General features: G+C 38.5%; 2 protein-coding genes across 4 annotated transcripts in view; both read left to right on the top strand.

The window, feature by feature from the left end:
• Window positions 1-19,868, top strand: part of LOC127368643 (uncharacterized) — an 83,250-nt gene that overhangs the window by 49,991 nt on the left and 13,391 nt on the right. The gene's annotated exons all lie outside the window — the stretch shown is intronic.
• LOC127368644 (uncharacterized) lies at window positions 12,608-18,219 on the top strand. Of its 3 annotated transcripts, XM_051409687.1 has the most exons (7): window positions 12,645-13,664; window positions 13,952-14,027; window positions 14,287-14,312; window positions 14,914-15,008; window positions 15,162-15,258; window positions 16,540-16,895; window positions 17,745-18,219. In XM_051409687.1, the coding sequence occupies exons 1-6, from the start codon at window positions 13,646-13,648 to the stop codon at window positions 16,743-16,745; spliced, it is 519 nt and encodes a 172-aa protein (XP_051265647.1). In that variant the 5' UTR covers window positions 12,645-13,645; the 3' UTR covers window positions 16,746-16,895; window positions 17,745-18,219. The 3 variants fall into 3 exon arrangements, with proteins under 3 accessions (XP_051265648.1, XP_051265646.1, XP_051265647.1); XM_051409686.1 differs by having other exon boundaries at window positions 12,643-13,664; window positions 14,914-15,258; XM_051409688.1 differs by lacking the exons at window positions 16,540-16,895; window positions 17,745-18,219 and adding an exon at window positions 15,520-16,533 and having other exon boundaries at window positions 12,608-13,664; window positions 14,914-15,258.

Here is a 19,868-nt window from a genome sequence, read left to right as displayed (position 1 = left end):
AACACAGTTTGTTTGTTTGTTTGTGCCCTACTGAAAAGCAAGGAATTATTATTTTTCTGAATCACATTTTTGGCAGCAGCAACATCAGAATCAGAATCAGAATCAGAATCAGAATCAAGTTTATTGCAAGTAAGTTTTTACACGTACAACGAATTTGTCTTCCCACACTAAATAAAGATGAGGATAAAGATAGAAAGATCTAAACTGTACAGGAAAGATATTTATAATGTACAGGATATAAAAACCAATGGTAGTGCATTAATGTAATGCATATATACAGGGTGACAGTGTATACAGTGTCAGTGGGGGTTCCGGACCTTGTTGATGAGGCCAGCTGCAGATAAAAAGAAACTGTTCTTGTGGTTTTGGTCCTGATGCCAGAGGGAAGTGTTTCAAAGTACTCTGAAACTCATGAAACGTGGCACAACAGCCGTTGACCTTTCACCATGAAACAGGAAGCTGACGTAACATTAGTGCAGAACCCGGGCCTGAACACATCGACATGCCGATATTCAGTAGTAGTGACAGTGCCATTATCTGATTTGCATGAACATTTTCACAGTGTGTTCGACACCTGTTATGCTGACATGTAAAACAACCCTAGCATGGTTGCAGTCATACTCATAGCGCCCTACTGGAAACAGGAAATTACATGTTTTATACTTCCATATACTACTACTAGAAAGTTGATCAAACCCAGCTGGTTGAATTTGGTTTCAGGAGGTTGTTGTAACTTGAGTGTACATGGTCAAATCTGCACTAGACTTCACACATTTGAAAAGAGTCCTGAACACATGCTCATATGCCCATGTCATAGTCACAGCGCCACCTACTGGAAACAGGAAATAAGCCCTGTATGGCTATTATTATCTGATTTACATGAAATGTTCACAATGTTGTCTACACATCATATCACATATAGCAACCACAACATGTTACCCTAAACCACCTTTGCAGTTCTTTGAAATTAATCAATTTCAGGCCAAAACTAAGCTGTTATAAATGCTGGTGTGGCCGAGGCCTTAGGAGGATGAATGAGAATGTGAAATGAGGGCCACAGCTTGGTGACCCCCGGATACAGATGGGATAAATCTCCCCTCATCAAGTTTCATCTTGTTTCTCCCTCATTTGGTTGTGTTATCAGGTGGTAAACCAGCAATTATGGTGGTGATGCATCACACCTTCAATCCTAAGCAAGTTGTAGCTAATAGCAGAAGACTGGTGGACAACCCCAACGTCTTCCTCACTGTGGACTGTCTGTTCCATTACGGCAAACTCCTGACGTGTAACCGTAACGACACCGCGTGGTTTGATCTCCAGAAGTATCTTGGTGTTTCCGATTCCCAGGTAAGGACTAGATTTACTGTTCTAGTACAATTACGCAATCCATGTGGAGTGCACTGATATTGTGATATTATTAAAGTTTCATTATTACAAATTTCTTTCAGGTCATGACCTTCCAAACCGGCAACATTAGCGGCAGCTCTCATGAAGACACAAGTATGCGTTTCTTAATGATCCAGTAATAATTGTTACACACATAAACCTTGGACACTGAGTCCAATGTGTTTTATTACTCTTATTTGTTATGAAAATTCACAATACAAGACAAAATGGAGCTGTCAAGCAGTGAGGATGATTTTGAGGTCATTTCTTAAAAGTAGACAAAGAGAATATTGGGTTCATCCAGTCCTGAAAGGGCTTCACTTGCTACTAAAAACAAGTGGTGCTCACTGTAGAGCCAAATAGGTAGAGGTAGAGCTAGACCTAGTCCAGCTCCACCTCTCTAGACCTACACCTGAATTCTTCTATGGCAATGCATGGTCAACCCTACTCTGACTCTGACTGGCTAGTACTCACTGCCTTCGTTGGTTGTTTTTGGCATGCGGAGTGAGAATGGTTAGGGCAAGAGTAAGAACATCAGTGTAAGCAGAATAAGAGGCAGAGTAGGATGAATCATGCCTTTTCCATCCTAGAACAAAACATTATATTTCCCTGCTGCTGGGCCTTACTAATCATTGTACAAAAGCACAACTTTATAACTTTATCCAGTCATTTGGGTGAAACTGCATCATATTTTTGGGGGAAAATATTTTCTGTTTATCTGTTCGATGTCCTCTGGCTCCTCAGGTTAAACTCTCTTTGAATTTTGCTGTGTTATTGGGCCGTTAATTCCTGATAATGGACACCTCGAAGGGCATTATCGTGCTTATAACGCGGTCCCTTGCCAAAGAATTTTTTTTAAATATATATTTATGCGTTTTGTGATCAAAATCAAACGTTTTTTTTACATGCCATAACTTTGTTTCCCTGGTAACACCTGAGGTCCTTCCTAATACCTGGAAGAACCATTACCATAAGGCTAATGCAACGGAAACTTTGTTCACTACTCCAGTTAACAGGACGAACCATAGATATGACTTGGAAACGGGAGATGTCTCTAGTTCTCTCTGCTCATACAGCATGATCTGTTTGATGATGGAATGCTTACATTATTGTAAAACAGTATCTAGCATTGTTGCTGTGTAAAGCAGGTTTACAAAATAAATACAGGAAGGGACTGATGGCCAAAACTATGAAAATAAAACCCAGATTGTAAAGAAACCTTAAATTTTTTCCCCTTTGCAGTAAGTAAGTAAATATTGTTGTCTGCATTAATAATCTAATATGTGGGCAAAATCATTTTAAGGTTGTTGTAATAGTACATAATTTAACTCTTTATTTCTCCATTTTAGGATCTAGGAACATTCCAGTGCTCATCGCAGCGGGTGCTGTTGTGGTATTGATGTGCGGGGCATTGCTCATGAGGTAGAGCCGTCTTCCCGATTCAATCCCTGGCTCCTCCAGAAGTATTGAAGTGTCCTTGAGCAATCATGTAATGGAAGGATTATAATTGTTATTATTTTATTATTGTAGTAAAGTTGTGATGGCTGATATTTGTGAGAGACCTGAGAACATAAAACCTCCACAAGAACACAATAAGAAACAGAAACAGCACAAAAAGGGCAGTTTGCAGTTCATTCCATGTAAAAGGTGAATATGGAACAGATAAATGTTGACATATCCTATGAATTTCATCAAATCATTCCTATTTGCATGTGTCTCATTTAAGGTTTCTGTGTGTGTGTGTGTGTGTGTGTGTGTGTGTGTGTGTGTGTGTGTGTCTGTTTGTGTTCAGCTTAGGTCTGTAGGAGTGTGTGTGCACAAATACAAAATTAAAATTAATTACATTTGGAGAAATAGTTAGTTTTAATAGTTTTCTGTATGTTACTATATTTATTTATATGATGTATCAGCATTGTATTGTCATGTTGCTCTTCATAAGTAAGTAAAATATATTTATAAAGCGCTTTTCAGGAAATGTAAAACGAAAGGAGGCAGAGTAAATAATAAAATAAACAACAAAAGACAATCAAATTTGAGTAGCTTCTCTCTGTGTGTGTATGTTGTTGTAAACATCAAGTTCTTGAAACATGGTCACAGTCTCCCTGTTGCTCCTGTACTCACTATCTATCTATCTATCTATCTATCTATCTATCTATCTATCTATCTATCTATCTATCTATCTATCTATCTATCTATCTATCTATCTATCTATCTATCTATCTGAGTTATAGTGTTGAATAATGGCCAAAAAGGTTATCATTCATTTATAAATTACCCTCTGCTGCCCCCCTCAGGAATTTTAAAGTAACAGCAGGCAAGCTGCCTCATTGCAGTCAACAATTGAACAGCCTTTACCTGTTGAATGGCTGATGTGACTGCACTCAACTTCACATAGCATTTAAACATACAATCTGCAGTCTGCAGTCTGCCCTTTTCTTTACTGATGGGGTAATTACAGTTCAAATGTATTAAACAATAAAGTAAAACCATATTATGAAACCAGGCGCTTATTAAAACCCTTGGTGGGGTTTATAATACTTTAAATGTCTTTTGGCTTGCCATAAAGAGTTAGTGAAGGAACGAGAGTACGAGACTGAAGGTGAATTGTGGTAGGTTCAAGCGCAATAATGTTGTTGTTAATGTTTAATGAACAAGCTTTAGAAACAATGTGAAACAGGTATAAGCAACCCCCCCCCACCCCCCTATTAAAAACATGAAACAGATACTGAGCACTCTGTCTCTCCCCACTTTTACTCCTGGAACTGAGTTTCCACCCATTTCTTCCACTGCTCCTGCTGTGTTAATATCTCTTCACTTTCCCTTTAGTGGTAACTTGACAACCTGTGGGTCGCCGAAAACAAAAGTGCTACACTCACAGGGAGGAGCTGTAACTATGTCACTGTGTGGGACAGGACATGCCAGAGACATTAAAAAAAAAAAAGGAGGCAAGAAAGGTCCAGTCCTTGTGAGGCTGTGAACTGCTGATTCTTTACCATACATTGGAGTACTACAGATTATAGACCTCAAGGTAATTTAAATGTGCTTTGTGGGCTGGGCACAACCTTGTGCAAAGCAATATGAGATGCATATACACCTGATTCTTGTTTAGCTTTATTTCATTTTGTTAAACTAATATCTAAAGTTATTTTCCTGTTCTGTTTATCTCTTCCTCAGAGAGATGGCCGAGGAAGTGGCAACCGGTGAGAAAACACATGTACTGTTTTTATAAACTGATCTGTCAAGACTATTTTGTCAGGACTGACACTATCACATTATCAATGACGATAAAACAGGACAACAATTAGATGTTTTGGTTGTCAGAAAAGGTGAGGATTTTAAAAGAAACACGGACTAAGATACAAACATAACACACCCTTGTTGAAGCTTATTTTCACTTTCTGTTATGAAAGTGAAAATAGGAAAATCCCCATATTCAGGTTCATCAACATTAAGCAACAACCTGTATACAACAGCGTTAGAACTTAATGATTGTTTTTTGGCTTTTGTGTTCATGTAGCTTTTAAGCAGATAAACTGTATGTTACAGTTTATCTGTGCTTTGAAGATGTGTTTATTCATATCTTTGACACAAAAACAAAACAAACACTTATGCAGTCAGTATAATTTTTAAGATACTATAATCCTTAAAAATTCAACACATGATTTTCAGATGAACTTATTATTGAAAGAAGTTAAACTGTGTAAAATACCTTTTCTAATTTATGCTGAATCTAGCTCACAATATTTGTTTTTTGGCAATATTTGTGTGGCTGCACTAAACTATGTTACAGCTCAATAATGATTCTTCTCTGTCTTTAGTGTCGTGGAAAAAGTTCTTTGTCATCTTGGCGGGAAGAACTAACGGGGCTCATCAAGAGTTTGTGGCAAACCTTAAAAAGCATCGGCCAAACTGAGGTCAATTCTCCAGAAAAAAGTGACTACCTTCTGGTTTTGTGTCCTGTTGCTTCACATGTTGGAGCTGACATCTCCCAGGCCCTGAAGAAACTTCCAGGTAGGACATGCCTCACTATTAGTTAAAGGTTCCTGATATTGGAACAGGTTGTGATTAAACGTATTCAGTCATACGCATAGCAACCCCCTACTGGCAACAGGAAATTACTTGTTTTACACTTTGATATAGTATTCCTAGCAGGTTGATCGGTTCCAGCTGAAATTTGGTGGGCAGTAGGCAAAAGAGCCGTATCGCAAACCAGGAGGTCAACCATTTTGAATTTAATGTGCACTGGAACTGTACTGGAAGTAAGCCTTGCATGGAAATCATTATCTGATTTACATGGAATTTTCATGGTGTTTTCTACACATGATTAACCGGCACATAACTTGACCAAAGCACGCACATATGGACTGTTAGAGCCCATTCATTGCTGCAGAGCTAAAAGGAGAGTGAATCAGGGCAGAAACACGACTCCACTATACAAATGTTACTCCGTATCTGCAGGATGTGTGTGTAGTTGAGGCAGTTGTCTATGTTGACTTTTAATGGTGGTTATAATTTTGTGTTTAAAGCTTGTTCTGCTGACCCCAAGTGGCACAAAAAAAATCCATTAACACTGCTTTAAATGAGTCTGTAATAACAATGTACTTGTATGTGACAGTGTGGAATGTGCTATGGGATACAGATGGAGTAAAAACCAAACTGATCTCCCCTCTTAAGTTTCATCTTGTTTCTCATTTATTTGGTTGTGTTATCTCTGTGCTTACAGATGGTAAACCAGCAATTCTGGTCGTGATGCATCACACCTTCAACCCTGACCATGTTATCGTTGAAAGCAGAAGACCGGTGAACAACCCGAACGTCTACCTCACTGTGGACTGTCTGTTCTATGACGGTAGATTCCTGACGTGTATGCGCAACGACACCGCATGGTTTGATATCCAGAAGTGTCTTGGTGTTTCCACTTCCCGGGTAAGGACTAGATTTACTGTTTTAGTACAATCACGCAATGCATGTGGAGTGCACTGATTGTGATATTACTAAAGGATAAAGCATCATTACTGTGGTCCACCACTGAAATTATACACATAAGTTTCATCATTACTAATCATTAATACTCATATTATTTTCTTTCTTTCTTTTAGGTCTTTACCTTCCAAACTGGCAACAATGGCAGCAGCTCTCGTGCAGGCCGTCCCACATTCGGTCCGTATCTTACGTATGCATTTTTTATGCTGAGAGGGTGGTGCTCACTGCGGAGCCAAATGGGCGGAGCTAGGGACATGACTCGTCCTACTCTGCCTCTGACTGGCTAGTACTCACTGCCTTCGTTGGTTGGGTTGGTTAGGTTTATGAGGAGTGAGAATGGAACATCATGGAAAGCCAATCAGAGGCAGAGTACGGCCTTTGCCATCCTAGGACAAATCACATTGCTTTGAGGCTGGGCCTTACTAATCACTGTACAAAAGCACAACTTTAAAACTTTATTCTGTGTTTTGGGTGAAACTGCATCATATTTTATGGAGAAAATATTCTCTGCTTCTCTGTCCTCTGGCTGCTCAGCTTAAACTGAGTTTCCTGATGAACAAATAGCTTTAACTTACCTAATGGTAACTGCTGCTAACTGTAGCTATCGTTAGTGGGCAACAGAACCAGGCTCAGCAGCCTCCCAGTGAACATGGCTGGGCTGGGAGAGGATTTACCCTTAAAATGAGTTCCTGGAGATTGGTGGAAAACACAGATTGTAAAGAAATCTTGAATTATTATTATTTTGTTGCATTAAGAAATATTGATGTTGGCATTATTAATCTAATATGTGAGCAAAAATCATGTTAATGTTGTTTTAATAGCACATCACTCATTGCTCTTTATGTCTTTCATTTAGGATTCTGGAACTTTGTGCCGATTGCAGTAGGTGTTATTGGGATATTGGTGCTGGTATTGTTGAGGTAGATCGGTCTTCTGGGCAACTGACGCTTCCTGATTTGATCCCTGGCTCCTCCAGAAGAATTGAAGTGTCCTTGAGCAATCATGTAATGGAAGGATTATAATTGTTATTATTTTATTATTGTAGTGTCACACACTTTTAATGCACTAGATATAAAATATATATACAACATTATCTAATGCTTATATATTATATTATTTCTTCAGTTCGATGTAAATCCATCCAATATTTCTGATAACCACCGTTTTTATTTTTAATTACATTTGGAGAAATTGGCCTACCTTTTATTGGCTACGGAGTTTGTTGCCAAAAACGTCATTTTCAATCAATCAATCTTTTTTTGCATATATTTTACGTCTTCGTATGAAGATGCTTTCTTTGTTTTTGAATCAATTTTGGGGCTCATAGTTTGATTCATACCAGTCTAGTTATATAAGCTGAGTCTGGTTGGTGTGGTTGCTAGGATAACACTATCACTGCATGTTACTGTATGTAGTTAATCAGACTTCAATGTGAACAACATTGTGATTTTCTATGTTTATAATTGTTACAGTAAGGACATAAACATTGGTTATTTGGTTACTTTTCTGTATGTTACTATATTTATTTATATGATGTATCAGCATTGTAATGCTAGGCTGCAATTCATAAGTAAAATGTATTTATATAGTGCTTTTCACAAGGAAATGTACAACGAAAAGTAATAAAATAAACAATAAAACTTTGAGTAGCTTCTCTCTATAAATGTGTTGTTGTAAACATCAAGTCTTTGAAACATGGTCACAGTCTCCCCTGTTGCTCCTGAGATATGGTGTTGAATAATGGACAAAAAGGTATTTTTTCAGGACATTATGTTATCGTGACTTTGACCTTTTTGGTAAAACATGCAATCACTTGTTATATCCCATTCAATATGTGTGTGAAATGTTGTCATAATTACAACAATCAATCAATCAATTCTTAAGTTATGACCAAAAATGTAAAACTGTTATCCAATACAACGAAGGGAAAATCAGGGTTGGACCCAAATGCAAGACAGCACAGGAACTTCCTCCAACTCTCTCCATCGTACATGTGAGAGGACACATAGTCACTGCCACTTCCTGTATTCCTCCAGCAGTGCTGTATACATGTGCTCCATAGTTTCCACTTCCTCCTGCTGCGTTCACATCTCACCTCTTGTCTAACACATGAAAACAGCTTTGCACTTCCTCTCAGTGGTCAGCTTGAAAGCACGTTGACTGTCAAAAACAAAAGTTCACTGACAGAGAATCGCTATAATTGATTTCCTGTCGAGTGTGGGACAGATACGCCGACATTACAAAATCTTAGGTAAGTAGGCATGCAATATATGTTTTGTGTAATCAGTGTGAGGCTGTGAACTGTTGAATCTCTACCATGCGTCGGAGTATTACAGGTTATAGATGTCTAAGGTATTTTTAACTGTGTTTTGTGGTCTGTTTCTTTATTTCTCTCTCAGAAACATGGCCCAGGAAGCAGTTGGTGAGAAAAACTAATTTACTGTTTTTTTTTATAAATGACAACACTTTGCTTTATCAACACTGCAGTATTTCAGTATTAAAGAGAACTACAATTAGTCATGTCATATAATAGATAACATTTAATGCTGCTTTTACCAATATTTGCACATTATAACTGGATCAACTGACAGCATGTAAAGTGAAAGTGTTTGCTTGTAGTGGTGAACCTGCAGAGAATCAACTGACTCTAAGTTTCTGTGTCTGTCAGCTATTTGTTTTCTGACCATAACCTTTACACAACTCTCATTAGTGTTGCTTTCAGTCACATATGATATTAAATGAGGCCAACGTGTCTAATAATTAGTTAATTATAAAGTATGCTAATAAATGTGTTAGAGTGTATAGAGCAGGACATGAGCAGAATAGACCCCTTTTCAGCTCTAATAAACCCACTGTATGTTTCCTACCCAGAACCAAACAGCAGACAGACACAGTTAGCAACTAGCTGGTGAACACAGTGGAGCATTTAGCAACTAAAGAGTCAACATGTTTTTATCAGCAATCAGCAACCACCAACCTGCAACATAATTAGTGCTTCCTGATTGCTTCTGTGGCTTTCGTGTTCATGCAGCAGCTTTAAACCAGGAACAGTGACACAAAAACAAAAGTAAACACAAACTTCTACCGTCTGAGTAATTTTTGCTATGATCATATGAAAATTCATTTTTTTTAAGTTTAATTAAAAAAGTAAAGTAAAATACCTTCTAATGAATGCTGGATCTCGTTCTTTCTTCATCTGGGTCTGATGGTGTAGCTACACTAAACTATGTTACAGTGCTATAATGACTGAAATATTCTTCTTTGCCTTTAGTGTCGTGGAAAAAGTTCTGTATCATCTTGGCGGGAAAAACCTACGGGGCTCATCAAGCCTTTGTTGCAAAGCTTAAAAGCATCGGCCAAATTAAGGTGAACTCTGTAGAAAAAAGTGACTACCTTCTGGTTTTCTGTCCCATCACGACACGAGTTGGAACGGACATCAGCGAGGCCATGGAGAAACTTCCAGGTAAGAAATGCCTGCCGTCATTATTTGGTCAATTTCACACTGATTAGCCAAAGTAATACAGGAAAATTTGGCCAATTAGTTTAGTTTTTGTACAGATACTGGACTTTTTAGCAATTGCCTAAGTTAATTGCATAAGTTTTGTACAACCTTGCAATTTTGTGCCCGCCCTGGAAAAAGCTAGGGGCTATAGCTGATCCCTGAGCTATATATATATATATATATATATATATATATATATATATATACAGATGTAGTAAAAACCAAACTGATCTCATCTCTTAACTGTCATCTTACGTTTGTCTCATCTGGTTGTGTTATCTCTGTGCTTACAGGTGGTAAACCAGCAATTCTGGTGGTGATGCATCACACCTTCGATCCTGACCAAGTTGTATCTAAAAGCAGAAGACAAGTGGAAAAATATCCAAACGTCTACTTCACTGTGGACTGTCTGTTCCATAAGGGCAAACTCCTGAAGTGTAAATGCAATGATAATGCATGGTCTGATGTCCAGATGTGTCTTCCAAGAGGTCCCACGGTAATGATGGATTAAAGTTACAGATCTAATACAATCACACAATCCATGTGTGTGAGTGCACTGATAGAGTGATTTTAAAGGATTAAGGGATCATTACTCTGGTTTAACTCTGAAATGATGAACATGATGTAGTAATTATTACTTATTATTGCTTTTACTCTTTTCTTTCTCTCTTTCTTTTAGGTCTCTCAAGTCTTCAAGAATTACACCAACAATAGTAAGTGTGACTGCAATCCTGAACTTTAAATGTCTATCTTCTTTCATTTCCTTTGAATTAAGGGAAATTGGCGTTGGTATTACTAATCTAATCTGAGAGTAAAATAATTTCAGTGTTGTTTGAGTTGTAAATGAAACCAGGTGACTGATTTATCTGTTTTTCTTCCCATTAGATTTGTGTTTCCTTCAGTGGCTGGCTGTCTTTTTAGTTATTCTTTTAATCCTATTGCTGATATTGACGATGAACTTTGACCAAATATTTGGTGTTGGAAGGAAAGTGAACAATGATTCGACTTGAAAGGACAAAGTAAATGTTGTATGTAATGAATGTGTAATGATCTGCAAAAATCTAATATGTTATTTTTTGTTGTCACTGACATATAGTTGTGAGGGCTGATATATATATATTTTTTGGCTGAAGCTTTTGATCACTTCTGTATCTGAAGCAAAATATGATGAATAACAGCTGCGGTTGGCGGGTTACCTGTGGTTTGGTTGTGTGGGTATGGTGTTGGTTGCTTGTGGTGTAGGCTGAAGGGGGTGATTTGCAAACCGCAAGGTAGCATTGAGTCAAATAGTCAATAGTCAAAATAAAATATAGGAACACTGCAGATAGTAACATTATTCTTAATATGATTAAAATATATTTTCCAGTGTTGAATTTTCATTTCACGTTTGACCGATGCCCAGGATGATGCTCGCTCGATGATGCAGTTCACTTAACGGCCACAGGCATTATTATTAACAACGGCTTTCAATAATCCTTAAATTAATCTTATTTATAGGAAATGTATGTTGATATGTTGCAATCAAGTCATTTAATGAGTATGTAACACCGGGGGAACAAAAGTAACTTCACAACACCAGTAATTGTGCTTTAGAAGTTTTGTACATGTTTAAATGTGTGTGAAACAAATCTAATAAAAAATCAACAAAATGAATCAAAGTGTGTCTTTGTAAATTTGTTGCATCCCAGATTATCAAATGAGATGGATTACTATCAAAAACAAATGTACAGAACTGTGGTGGCATGATAATGGTATTTAAATGTTTTTTGGCGACTGGGAGTCCAGTCTCTGTCGTCCAGGGGTGGTGAAAGCCAGGGGCGTTTCTAGACCCCCTGGGGGCCCTAGGCAAGAAGGACCACAGGGCCCCCCAGAATCGTGATGAATGAAGTCCAGGACTACGGATCAGCAAAGAGATCTTTTATTAAACAATTAATATATAAAATAAATAATAAATAACATAACTATCTGAATGCAAACTTTACATACAATATATAAATAACAGAAAAACAAACATAACTGAAATGTGCAAAATTTTCAGAATGATAAAAACGCAACCAAGCAAGAAAACAAAAAAACGAGGAATTGAAGTGGAAAGGAAGAACTTAAGACTTGCTGTGACACCTTGGTCCTATATCCACAGTCCAATAGTAGTGTCTTTTTTTTTTTCGTAAAACTGCTGCTTGTGGGCCTTGGCTTCTGCAAATGCAGCCACTATGTCTTCCATATCTAAGGACCTCTGAACATCTCTTTCTATTGAAATCAGTGCCAGTCCTGTGAGCCTCTCCTGGCACATGGTTGACCTCAAATAGGGTTTGATCAACTTCAAAGCAGAAAAGCTCCTCTCACCAATGCAAAGCTTAGATTACTGTACAGATCCAGAAGGTTTTCACTGTAAATGTAGTTTAACATGTCATTTGGGCAGGTGGAGGTGTGGTCTGGAAAAGTGTAGACAGCAGAATTGATCTCCAATTCTCCCCTCATGATCTGAGGTTGATATTGCTAAAACGAAAATAGTATAAGAAACAATTGTTTAAGAAAAATATTTGTGTAGTCACATTAAATCAGATAGATCCCATGATATGTTTTAAATGGGAGAGCAAGTCACTGTAATCTTAACTTTAAAAAGGAAACTAAATAAGTTCCTACTTTTATGTGTAGAGGTCAGCTGTTGCAGCTGCTGCTGCTGTTGTTGTTGTTGTTGTTGTTGTTGTTGTTGTGGCCAAAAACTTCAACAAAGCACCTTGAGGAAGAAAAAGAAAAGAGCACAATGTATTTGGTTGGCTTGCATAAAGTAAAGAACTGTGCATGCTACACAAACACAACATTTGAGATCTGTATGGAATAATTAATGAACATCCATTTGCAGTAACAAGTTTAATGCTTCATGTTAACATTTTATTTAATGTAACATTTAGGCTATAGCAGAAAATGTATGGATATATAGGATAGGATATACTTTATTTATGCCTGAAGGGAAATTCAGTTGTCCAGCAGCTCACATTTTAAAAACATAGTTCCAAATACAAATTAGCACCAGTTTAGACTAAACTGACAGCAGAACTGATGCTGGTATCAGTTTTAACATTTGACAACAAATGCTTTATTCTGGGAGAAAATATAATTGGCATTGGCAGCAAAGGACTAACTTATTGTGTGGCTATGAATGTGTTTAGAAGAAAATGGCTGAATTCACTTTACACGGACTTTAATGTGCAGTAAACTTTTTTGGTGCTTGGTGGATGACTGGGAGTTTGATATAAAGTGGCAGGCTGTCTGGCAGCACTACCTTTTATAATGTAACACACATAGCTTACACATTCCCACTTACCACTGTCACCTTTTTCATTTCATCCTCTTCTTGTTTTGTTTTTCTTTGCGTGTGCCCAGAGAGATATGTTCGCTTCATTTTCTCCTGTGTGTGTTTGACCGGGACAGCACGTCGAAGCCGGCCAGTAAGGGGGCCCCATTAGGGAGATTCCCGACGTGTCATTGCAGTGTCTACGGGGGTTTCAAGTTGTGTCGCTGATATGGAGCGATATCAGCCGTCTGTCGGGGCCCCCTACTAGCAACTAGCCAGTGACAACCCGGAAAGGGCCCTGTGGGGGGGCGTCTAAAGCAGTTCCATTATTTTGTCATTGACGTCAGCCGTCCCTCGGGGCCCCCTTCAGCTCGGGGCCCTCTGGTGAAAGCAATCAAATCAAGAAATAATCTCTAAAAAAATACTGTTGCAGAGTGACGTGGACGAAGACTCAGCTTTGAGCAAAACAATGAAGCATGCAGCCAAGAAAATGTGGTAATACTTTATAATGACAGTCATATATAAGTCTGTAGTCAATAATGAACTAATCATCAACAAAATACTTATATGTTTGTAAAATAAATAATGAGTTGATATGCCCGTTTATTCCACCAGCAGTGTTTATAAATGTGCTCTGCAGTTTCTCCTTCCTCCTCCTGTGTTCACATCTGATCTCTTGTTAAACACTGACACAGTTAATGTCTCATCTCTGCACGTCCTCTAGTGGTCAACTTGAGTTCATGTTGCTTGCAAAAACAAAAGTGAAAGTGCTTCACTCACAGGGAGGAGCTACGGTCCCTTTCCTTGTCGAGTGTGGAACAGAAGTGCCAGAGACATTACAAAGAAAACATCTATTTCGTAAGTAGGCATGAATTAAAGGTACTGCATGGCTTGTAATGAATCCATGTGAGCTTGTGATCTGCTGACTCTCTACATTCATCTGAGTGTTATAGGTTATAGACATCTGTGGTATTTTTATCTGTGTTTCCTGGGCTCGGCACAAGCTTGTGCAGAGCAGCTATGACAGAGCAATATGTGACTCATACACCTCCCTGTTTAGCTTTGTTTTACTTCGTAAATGTTACTGAATGTTCCTGTTTCTTTATCTCTTCCACAGAGACATGGGCAATGAAGTAACAACTGGTGAGAAAACAAATGTAGTGTTTTTACTGAAATATTTAATTATTACAGAGAATAAACTACATTTAGTCAGTACAATAGATAACACTGAAAGCTGCTCTAACCTATGTTTCTATATTGTAACAGGAATAACTGACAGCATCTAATGTGAGAGGGCTTGCTTGTAGTGATAAACCTACAGAGAATAATCAACTGACTCTCAGTTTCTGTGTCTTTCAGCTTATTGTTTTGGCTTTTTTGGTCATAAACTTTACTATTTTAGTTCACTCCCACACCTCTGTGTGTTTTCAGCAGCTCTGATAGACCCACTGTATGTTGACTGCCCAGCACCAAAGAGCAGACAGCTACAGTTAGCAACCAGCTGGAGAACATAGTGGAGCATTTAGTTACTGAAGAGTCAGACAGTACGTTTCTGCAACAGAATTAGTTCTTCATAAACTGACATATGCTGTTGATTTTAACCATGAAGTAACACACTGTATGTCTGTACAGTCACCACCTCCAACACCTCCTCTGACATAGAAAACTGTAAACTGCTATAATAATATGAAAATTCTGCATCTTTACGGCGCTGTAATGACTCAAACATTCTTTTTGTCTGTAGTGTCTCGGAAAAGGTTCTTTGTCTTCTTGGTGGGAAAAACTAATGGGGCTCATCTAGAACTTGTTACAAAGCTTAAAGGCTTTGGCCAAATTGAGGTGAAGTCTTCTGGGTCTGACAACTTATTAATGATTCAAACGTTCTTCTCTGTCTTTAGTGTCGGGGGGACGTTCTTTGTCTTCTTGGCAGGAAGAACTAATGATGCTCATCTGGAGTTTGTGGCAAAGCTTGAAAGCATTGGTCATATTGAGGTGAACTCTCCAAAAGAAAGTGACTACCTTCTGGTTTTTTGTCCTATCGTGTCACGAGTTGGAACAGACATCAGCGAGGCCCTGGACAAACTTCCAGGTAGGAAATGCCTTCGGCCATTGGCCAATTTCTCACAGATTAGTCAAAGGAATACAGGGAAATTCAGTCAAAAAGTTCCTTATTTTGGTATGAAAGATACTGCTTCTGTGAACAGATTTAGTCAAGAGCGGTTTAGATTTACTCTCGCCACATCTCAACTCCCAGTTCTTGTTTGCAGGCAGATATTTTAAACAGCTCTGATGCTACCTGCCCATCATCAAACGGCAGATAGACAAAATCACGTTGCTCTGTATCTGCTAGATGTGTGAAAAGGCAGTTGCAGACCCCCGAGTGGCTAATCAGGAGAAACAGGCAGATTCCCGGTGGGCCAGGCTCATTGCTGGGCCGCAAAGGATTGTGGCAGGGTTGGTAAACACAGTCATCTTTATAAATAGAGAACGTGGGCTGCACTAGCAGAAGCCCAGGTGGTTACAGTTGATCACTTGATTGATGACTGATTATATTTGACCTTTGACTCTGACCACAGTGAACACCAACTCAGGTACCAGAGACGGTTTGGCACTTGGTGGAAGATACAAGTAAGACATAAAAAATATAGAGAATGAAAAGAGAAGAGAGAAGTGGGAGCTGAAAAGATCAGAAAAAAAAGCTTCACAAGCTGAGGTGGCTAAATGATCCAAACTCTGCTAACTTGTCTATAAGACAGGTTGGTTAGCCTTGGCTACAGTGCTGTCTGATGTCAGAATATAAGGTATAACGTTGAGTGAAGAAGAGGCGGTAAAGCGCCGGGCAGGTAGGATTACTTAGTGTTAAAGACGATCAGAATACTTTTATTTTGGAGGGATGGGGGACTTGTAGTACGAGGACTCAGTAACGTGACCAGAAGGATTGCTGCACCGGTGAGCTGTTGTACCACAGTGTGTGAACAATCAGATATATGTGATCCAGTATCACCACTATTTATACACATATATTAGTAATGTTTTTTATCATTAAGAGTAGAATAGCAAACATACTAAGACCACAACTGAAACAGAATAGGATGGAAGATAAGACTGCATGTTTTGGCATGGAAAAAAAATCTATGTTGTGAACTAAAGTGGGCTGGTCTGAGGCATGAAACTGGCATGCAATTTCGCTACCCCCCCATCACTTACTTATTCACAACCCAGTTACGCCCCTATATAAAAATACCATGACAAGAAATGCGTAAAAATTTATGTGAATGAAAACCGTGCTCCCAGGTAGATGGAGTAAAAACCAAACTGATCTCCCCTCTCAGTTTCATCTTGTTTCTGACTCATTTGATTCTGTTATCAGGTGGTAAAGCAACAATTCTGGTGGTGTTGCATCACACCTTCAATCGTGACCATGTTGTAGCTGAAAGCAGAAGACTGGTGAACAACATGAACGTCCGCCTCACTGTGGACTGTCTGTTCTATGAGGGTAGACTCCTAACGTGCAGACGCAATGATACTGCATGGAGTGATATCCAGAAGTTTCTTGAGTTTCCCCCTCCCAGGTAGGGGCTAGATTTATTTACTTACTATCACACAGTCAGTGTGGGGTGCACTGATATTGTGATATTATGGAATAAGACATTACTATGGTTACTAATTATTATTACTCTTTCTTTGCTTTCATACAGGTCTCTATCTGGACTAGGTTCAGCAATTGTAAGTGTGACTGTAATCATGAACTTGAACAGATTTCAGATCAGATTTTAGTCTGTAAACTTCACTTGGATGTACGGAGTACCGCAACTGCCAAAACCAAAAATAAATAGACAAATAAATTACTTAATACAAAATAATTTTAAAATAAATGTAGGCGTTAATTTCATACAATGTAACATAAATGTATATTTCTGTTTTAATTTGCTTTTTCATTTACCTTTGTATTATTTACCCTATAAATTTACTTTCCCATAGATTTTTCATTTCATTTATAAATTTTTTATATATTACTTTATGTGTTTATTTCTTTATATATTGTTTTCCCTTTGCACCCCCCATTTATTTCCCTAGACATATTTATTACTGTGTTTTCTTTTATGCATTTTTGCTTCATTATGCAAACGATATGCAAATATATAATACATTAAGTATTTAAAAATGAATACATTAATAAAGAAAATGGAAACTTAAACATGAAAATGAATACATAGGTGAATTAGTACTGTGCAAAATAGTTACCCATAAGTTCACCTGAAGCTTTAACTGCCTGATTCAGTCAAATCAAGAAGGTTTTTTTCCGATTAGTATTTTGTTGATGAGCTGGGTTACAGCAACACTAGCACAAAGCTTTACAATGTGAACCTTGAAGCTGAAATGCAGGATGCAAACACTGAAGCATGTTAGAATGATGGACTGTGCCTGTAGTTTTATGGTTAAAAGCCAGTTTAGAAAAAAAAAAAAAAAGTTTACTTAATATAAATTAATAATGAAATCGGTATGTTGATCAAATATGTAAGTAAAATCATTTTGATTCCAGGTGACTCATTGCTCTGTTTTTCTTTATTTTAGGGTGCTGGCAGAATCGGAAGACTGGTCTTGTTCTTGCACTGGTGGGACTGGCTGTCATTTTGACAAGAAAATGGGCTTTAACTTACTATTCTCTTCTATTTCAACCTGTATTTGGTTCTTCTAATCATGTATATATTTAATCCTTTTCCTCAGTTTGAATCGAGTGTCTAAGATATGTTGTAAGATTGTAAAGCCCCATGAAACAAATTGTGTTTTGTGATATTCTGGCTATGTAAATAACTTTGTCTTGACTTGAGTAACACGACAGCTTCTAATTTGCAGTTTACAGTATTATTGCAATAAATGATTCTTGGAAGGACAAAATCAATGTGCTATGTAATGCATGTTTAATCATCTGAACAAATGTAATAAAGGAATGATTATTGTTGTTGTTATTGTAGTAAAGTTGTGAGGCCAAGATTTTCATTAATATTTTAGGGGAAAATAATGGAAGAATAAAGTTGAATTTATGTAATGTGAGGCTTCAGCAGTCAATGGATGTATTCCACAGTCACAATGATACAAAGGTCCTCCACACACACACTCTCACACCGATGGCTATGGGAGTAATTTGGGGTTCAGTATCTGGCCTAAGAATTTTTCAACTGGACTGGGGGAGCAAGGGAATCAAACCAGTGATCCTCAAAAAGGGAGAGATTTTATTAATCCCCAAGGGGAAATTCTTTTTACTTTACACACAGGCCTGAAATACAATCACACACATGCAGGGCTTACAGACATGCAAATGTGGAGAGATGGTGGAATGATGGGCTGCCACATAGGGACACTTTGCAAGCAGTTAGGGGTTTGGTGCCTTGCTCAAGGGCACCTCTGCAGTGCACAGGAGGTACAACTGGCACCTCTCCAGCTGCCAGTACACACTCCATACTGTGGTCTGTGCTGGACTTGAACGGGCAACCCTCTGGTCCCTACAGACTAAGCTAATGCCCAAATATAAGACCGGATCTGAGGAAATGGCAAGGGGTTGCGTTCTCATCACTGCACCATCGACTCCTTCTGGTTGGTTGGTGTGTCTGTGTAGAGGGGGTGAAGCTTACACTCCCTCCATCCAATATGTAAGGAAACACTCACATTTCTGTAATGTTAATCAAACACATAGTATCTGCCAGTGGCCATGTATTCCACCAGCAGTGTTGTATAAATACAGTTACTCCCTCCTCCTGCTGTGTTCACATCTGATCTCTTGTTACACACTGACATAAACATGTCTCATCTCTGCACTTCCTCTAGTGGACAGTTTGAGAGCATGTCGTTGGCAAAAGCAAAAGTGAAAGTGCTACAGTCAGAGGGAGGAGCCGTACATATTTTCCTGTCGAGTGTGGAACAGATATGCCAGAGACATTGCAAAGGAATTATCAGTATATTAAATGAGGAAAGCTTCTTAAAAGTTTAAATTCCTGCGAGGCTCCGAGCTGCTCACTCTCTACCATGCATACTGGTGATTACAGCCGTCTGAGGTATTTGTGACTGTGTTTTTGTGGGCTGTGCACAAGCTTGTGCAGAGCAGCTCTGACAAAGCAATATGTGACGCATATACACCTGCTGCTTGTTTAGCTTTATTTCATTGTGTTAAATGATGTTGACTAAATGTTCCTCTCTGATTCTTCATCTACTTTCTCAGTGAGATGGATCAGGAACAGGTGACTGGTGAGAAAACAAATTTACTGTTTTTAATTGACGTTGCTTTGTTAAAAAGAATAAACTACATTTTCATTACAATAGATAACATTTAAAGCTGCTTTTACCTAATTGTTCTATAATGGGGCAGCAGGGAGCTCAGTGTGTAGGGACTTGGCTTGGGAACCAGAGAGTTGCTGGTTCAAGTCCCACAGACCACAAAATATGGAGTGTGGACTGGTAGCCGGAGAGGTGCTCCTGTGCACTGCCAGGGTGCTCTTGAGCAAGGCAACCTAACCCCAAGCCTGCTCATGGGGCGCTGTTAACGTTGCAGCCCAATCACTCTACCATCTCTCTCCCTGTTTGCATGTCCACATGTGCATGAAAGTGTGTATTTCAGCCTGTGTGTGTAAAAAAAAAAAAAAAAGTGAAAAGAACAATTTATTAATTAAAGTATATCTTCTTATAACCGGATCAGCTGACAAC

The sequence above is a fragment of the Dicentrarchus labrax genome, unplaced genomic scaffold (genome assembly GCF_905237075.1).
Source record: "Dicentrarchus labrax unplaced genomic scaffold, dlabrax2021, whole genome shotgun sequence".
Taxonomy (NCBI): Eukaryota; Metazoa; Chordata; class Actinopteri; family Moronidae; genus Dicentrarchus; species Dicentrarchus labrax.
This window is presented reverse-complemented; position numbering and strand designations above follow the sequence as displayed.

Coding starts and splice junctions, on each gene's coding strand:
- LOC127368644 (XM_051409686.1), top strand. Junction 14,313..14,913: donor GGGCAATGAAGTAACAACTG/GTGAGAAAACAA, acceptor TTTTGTCTGTAG/TGTCTCGGAAAAGGTTCTTT. Junction 15,259..16,539: donor GGCCCTGGACAAACTTCCAG/GTAGGAAATGCC, acceptor TTCTGTTATCAG/GTGGTAAAGCAACAATTCTG.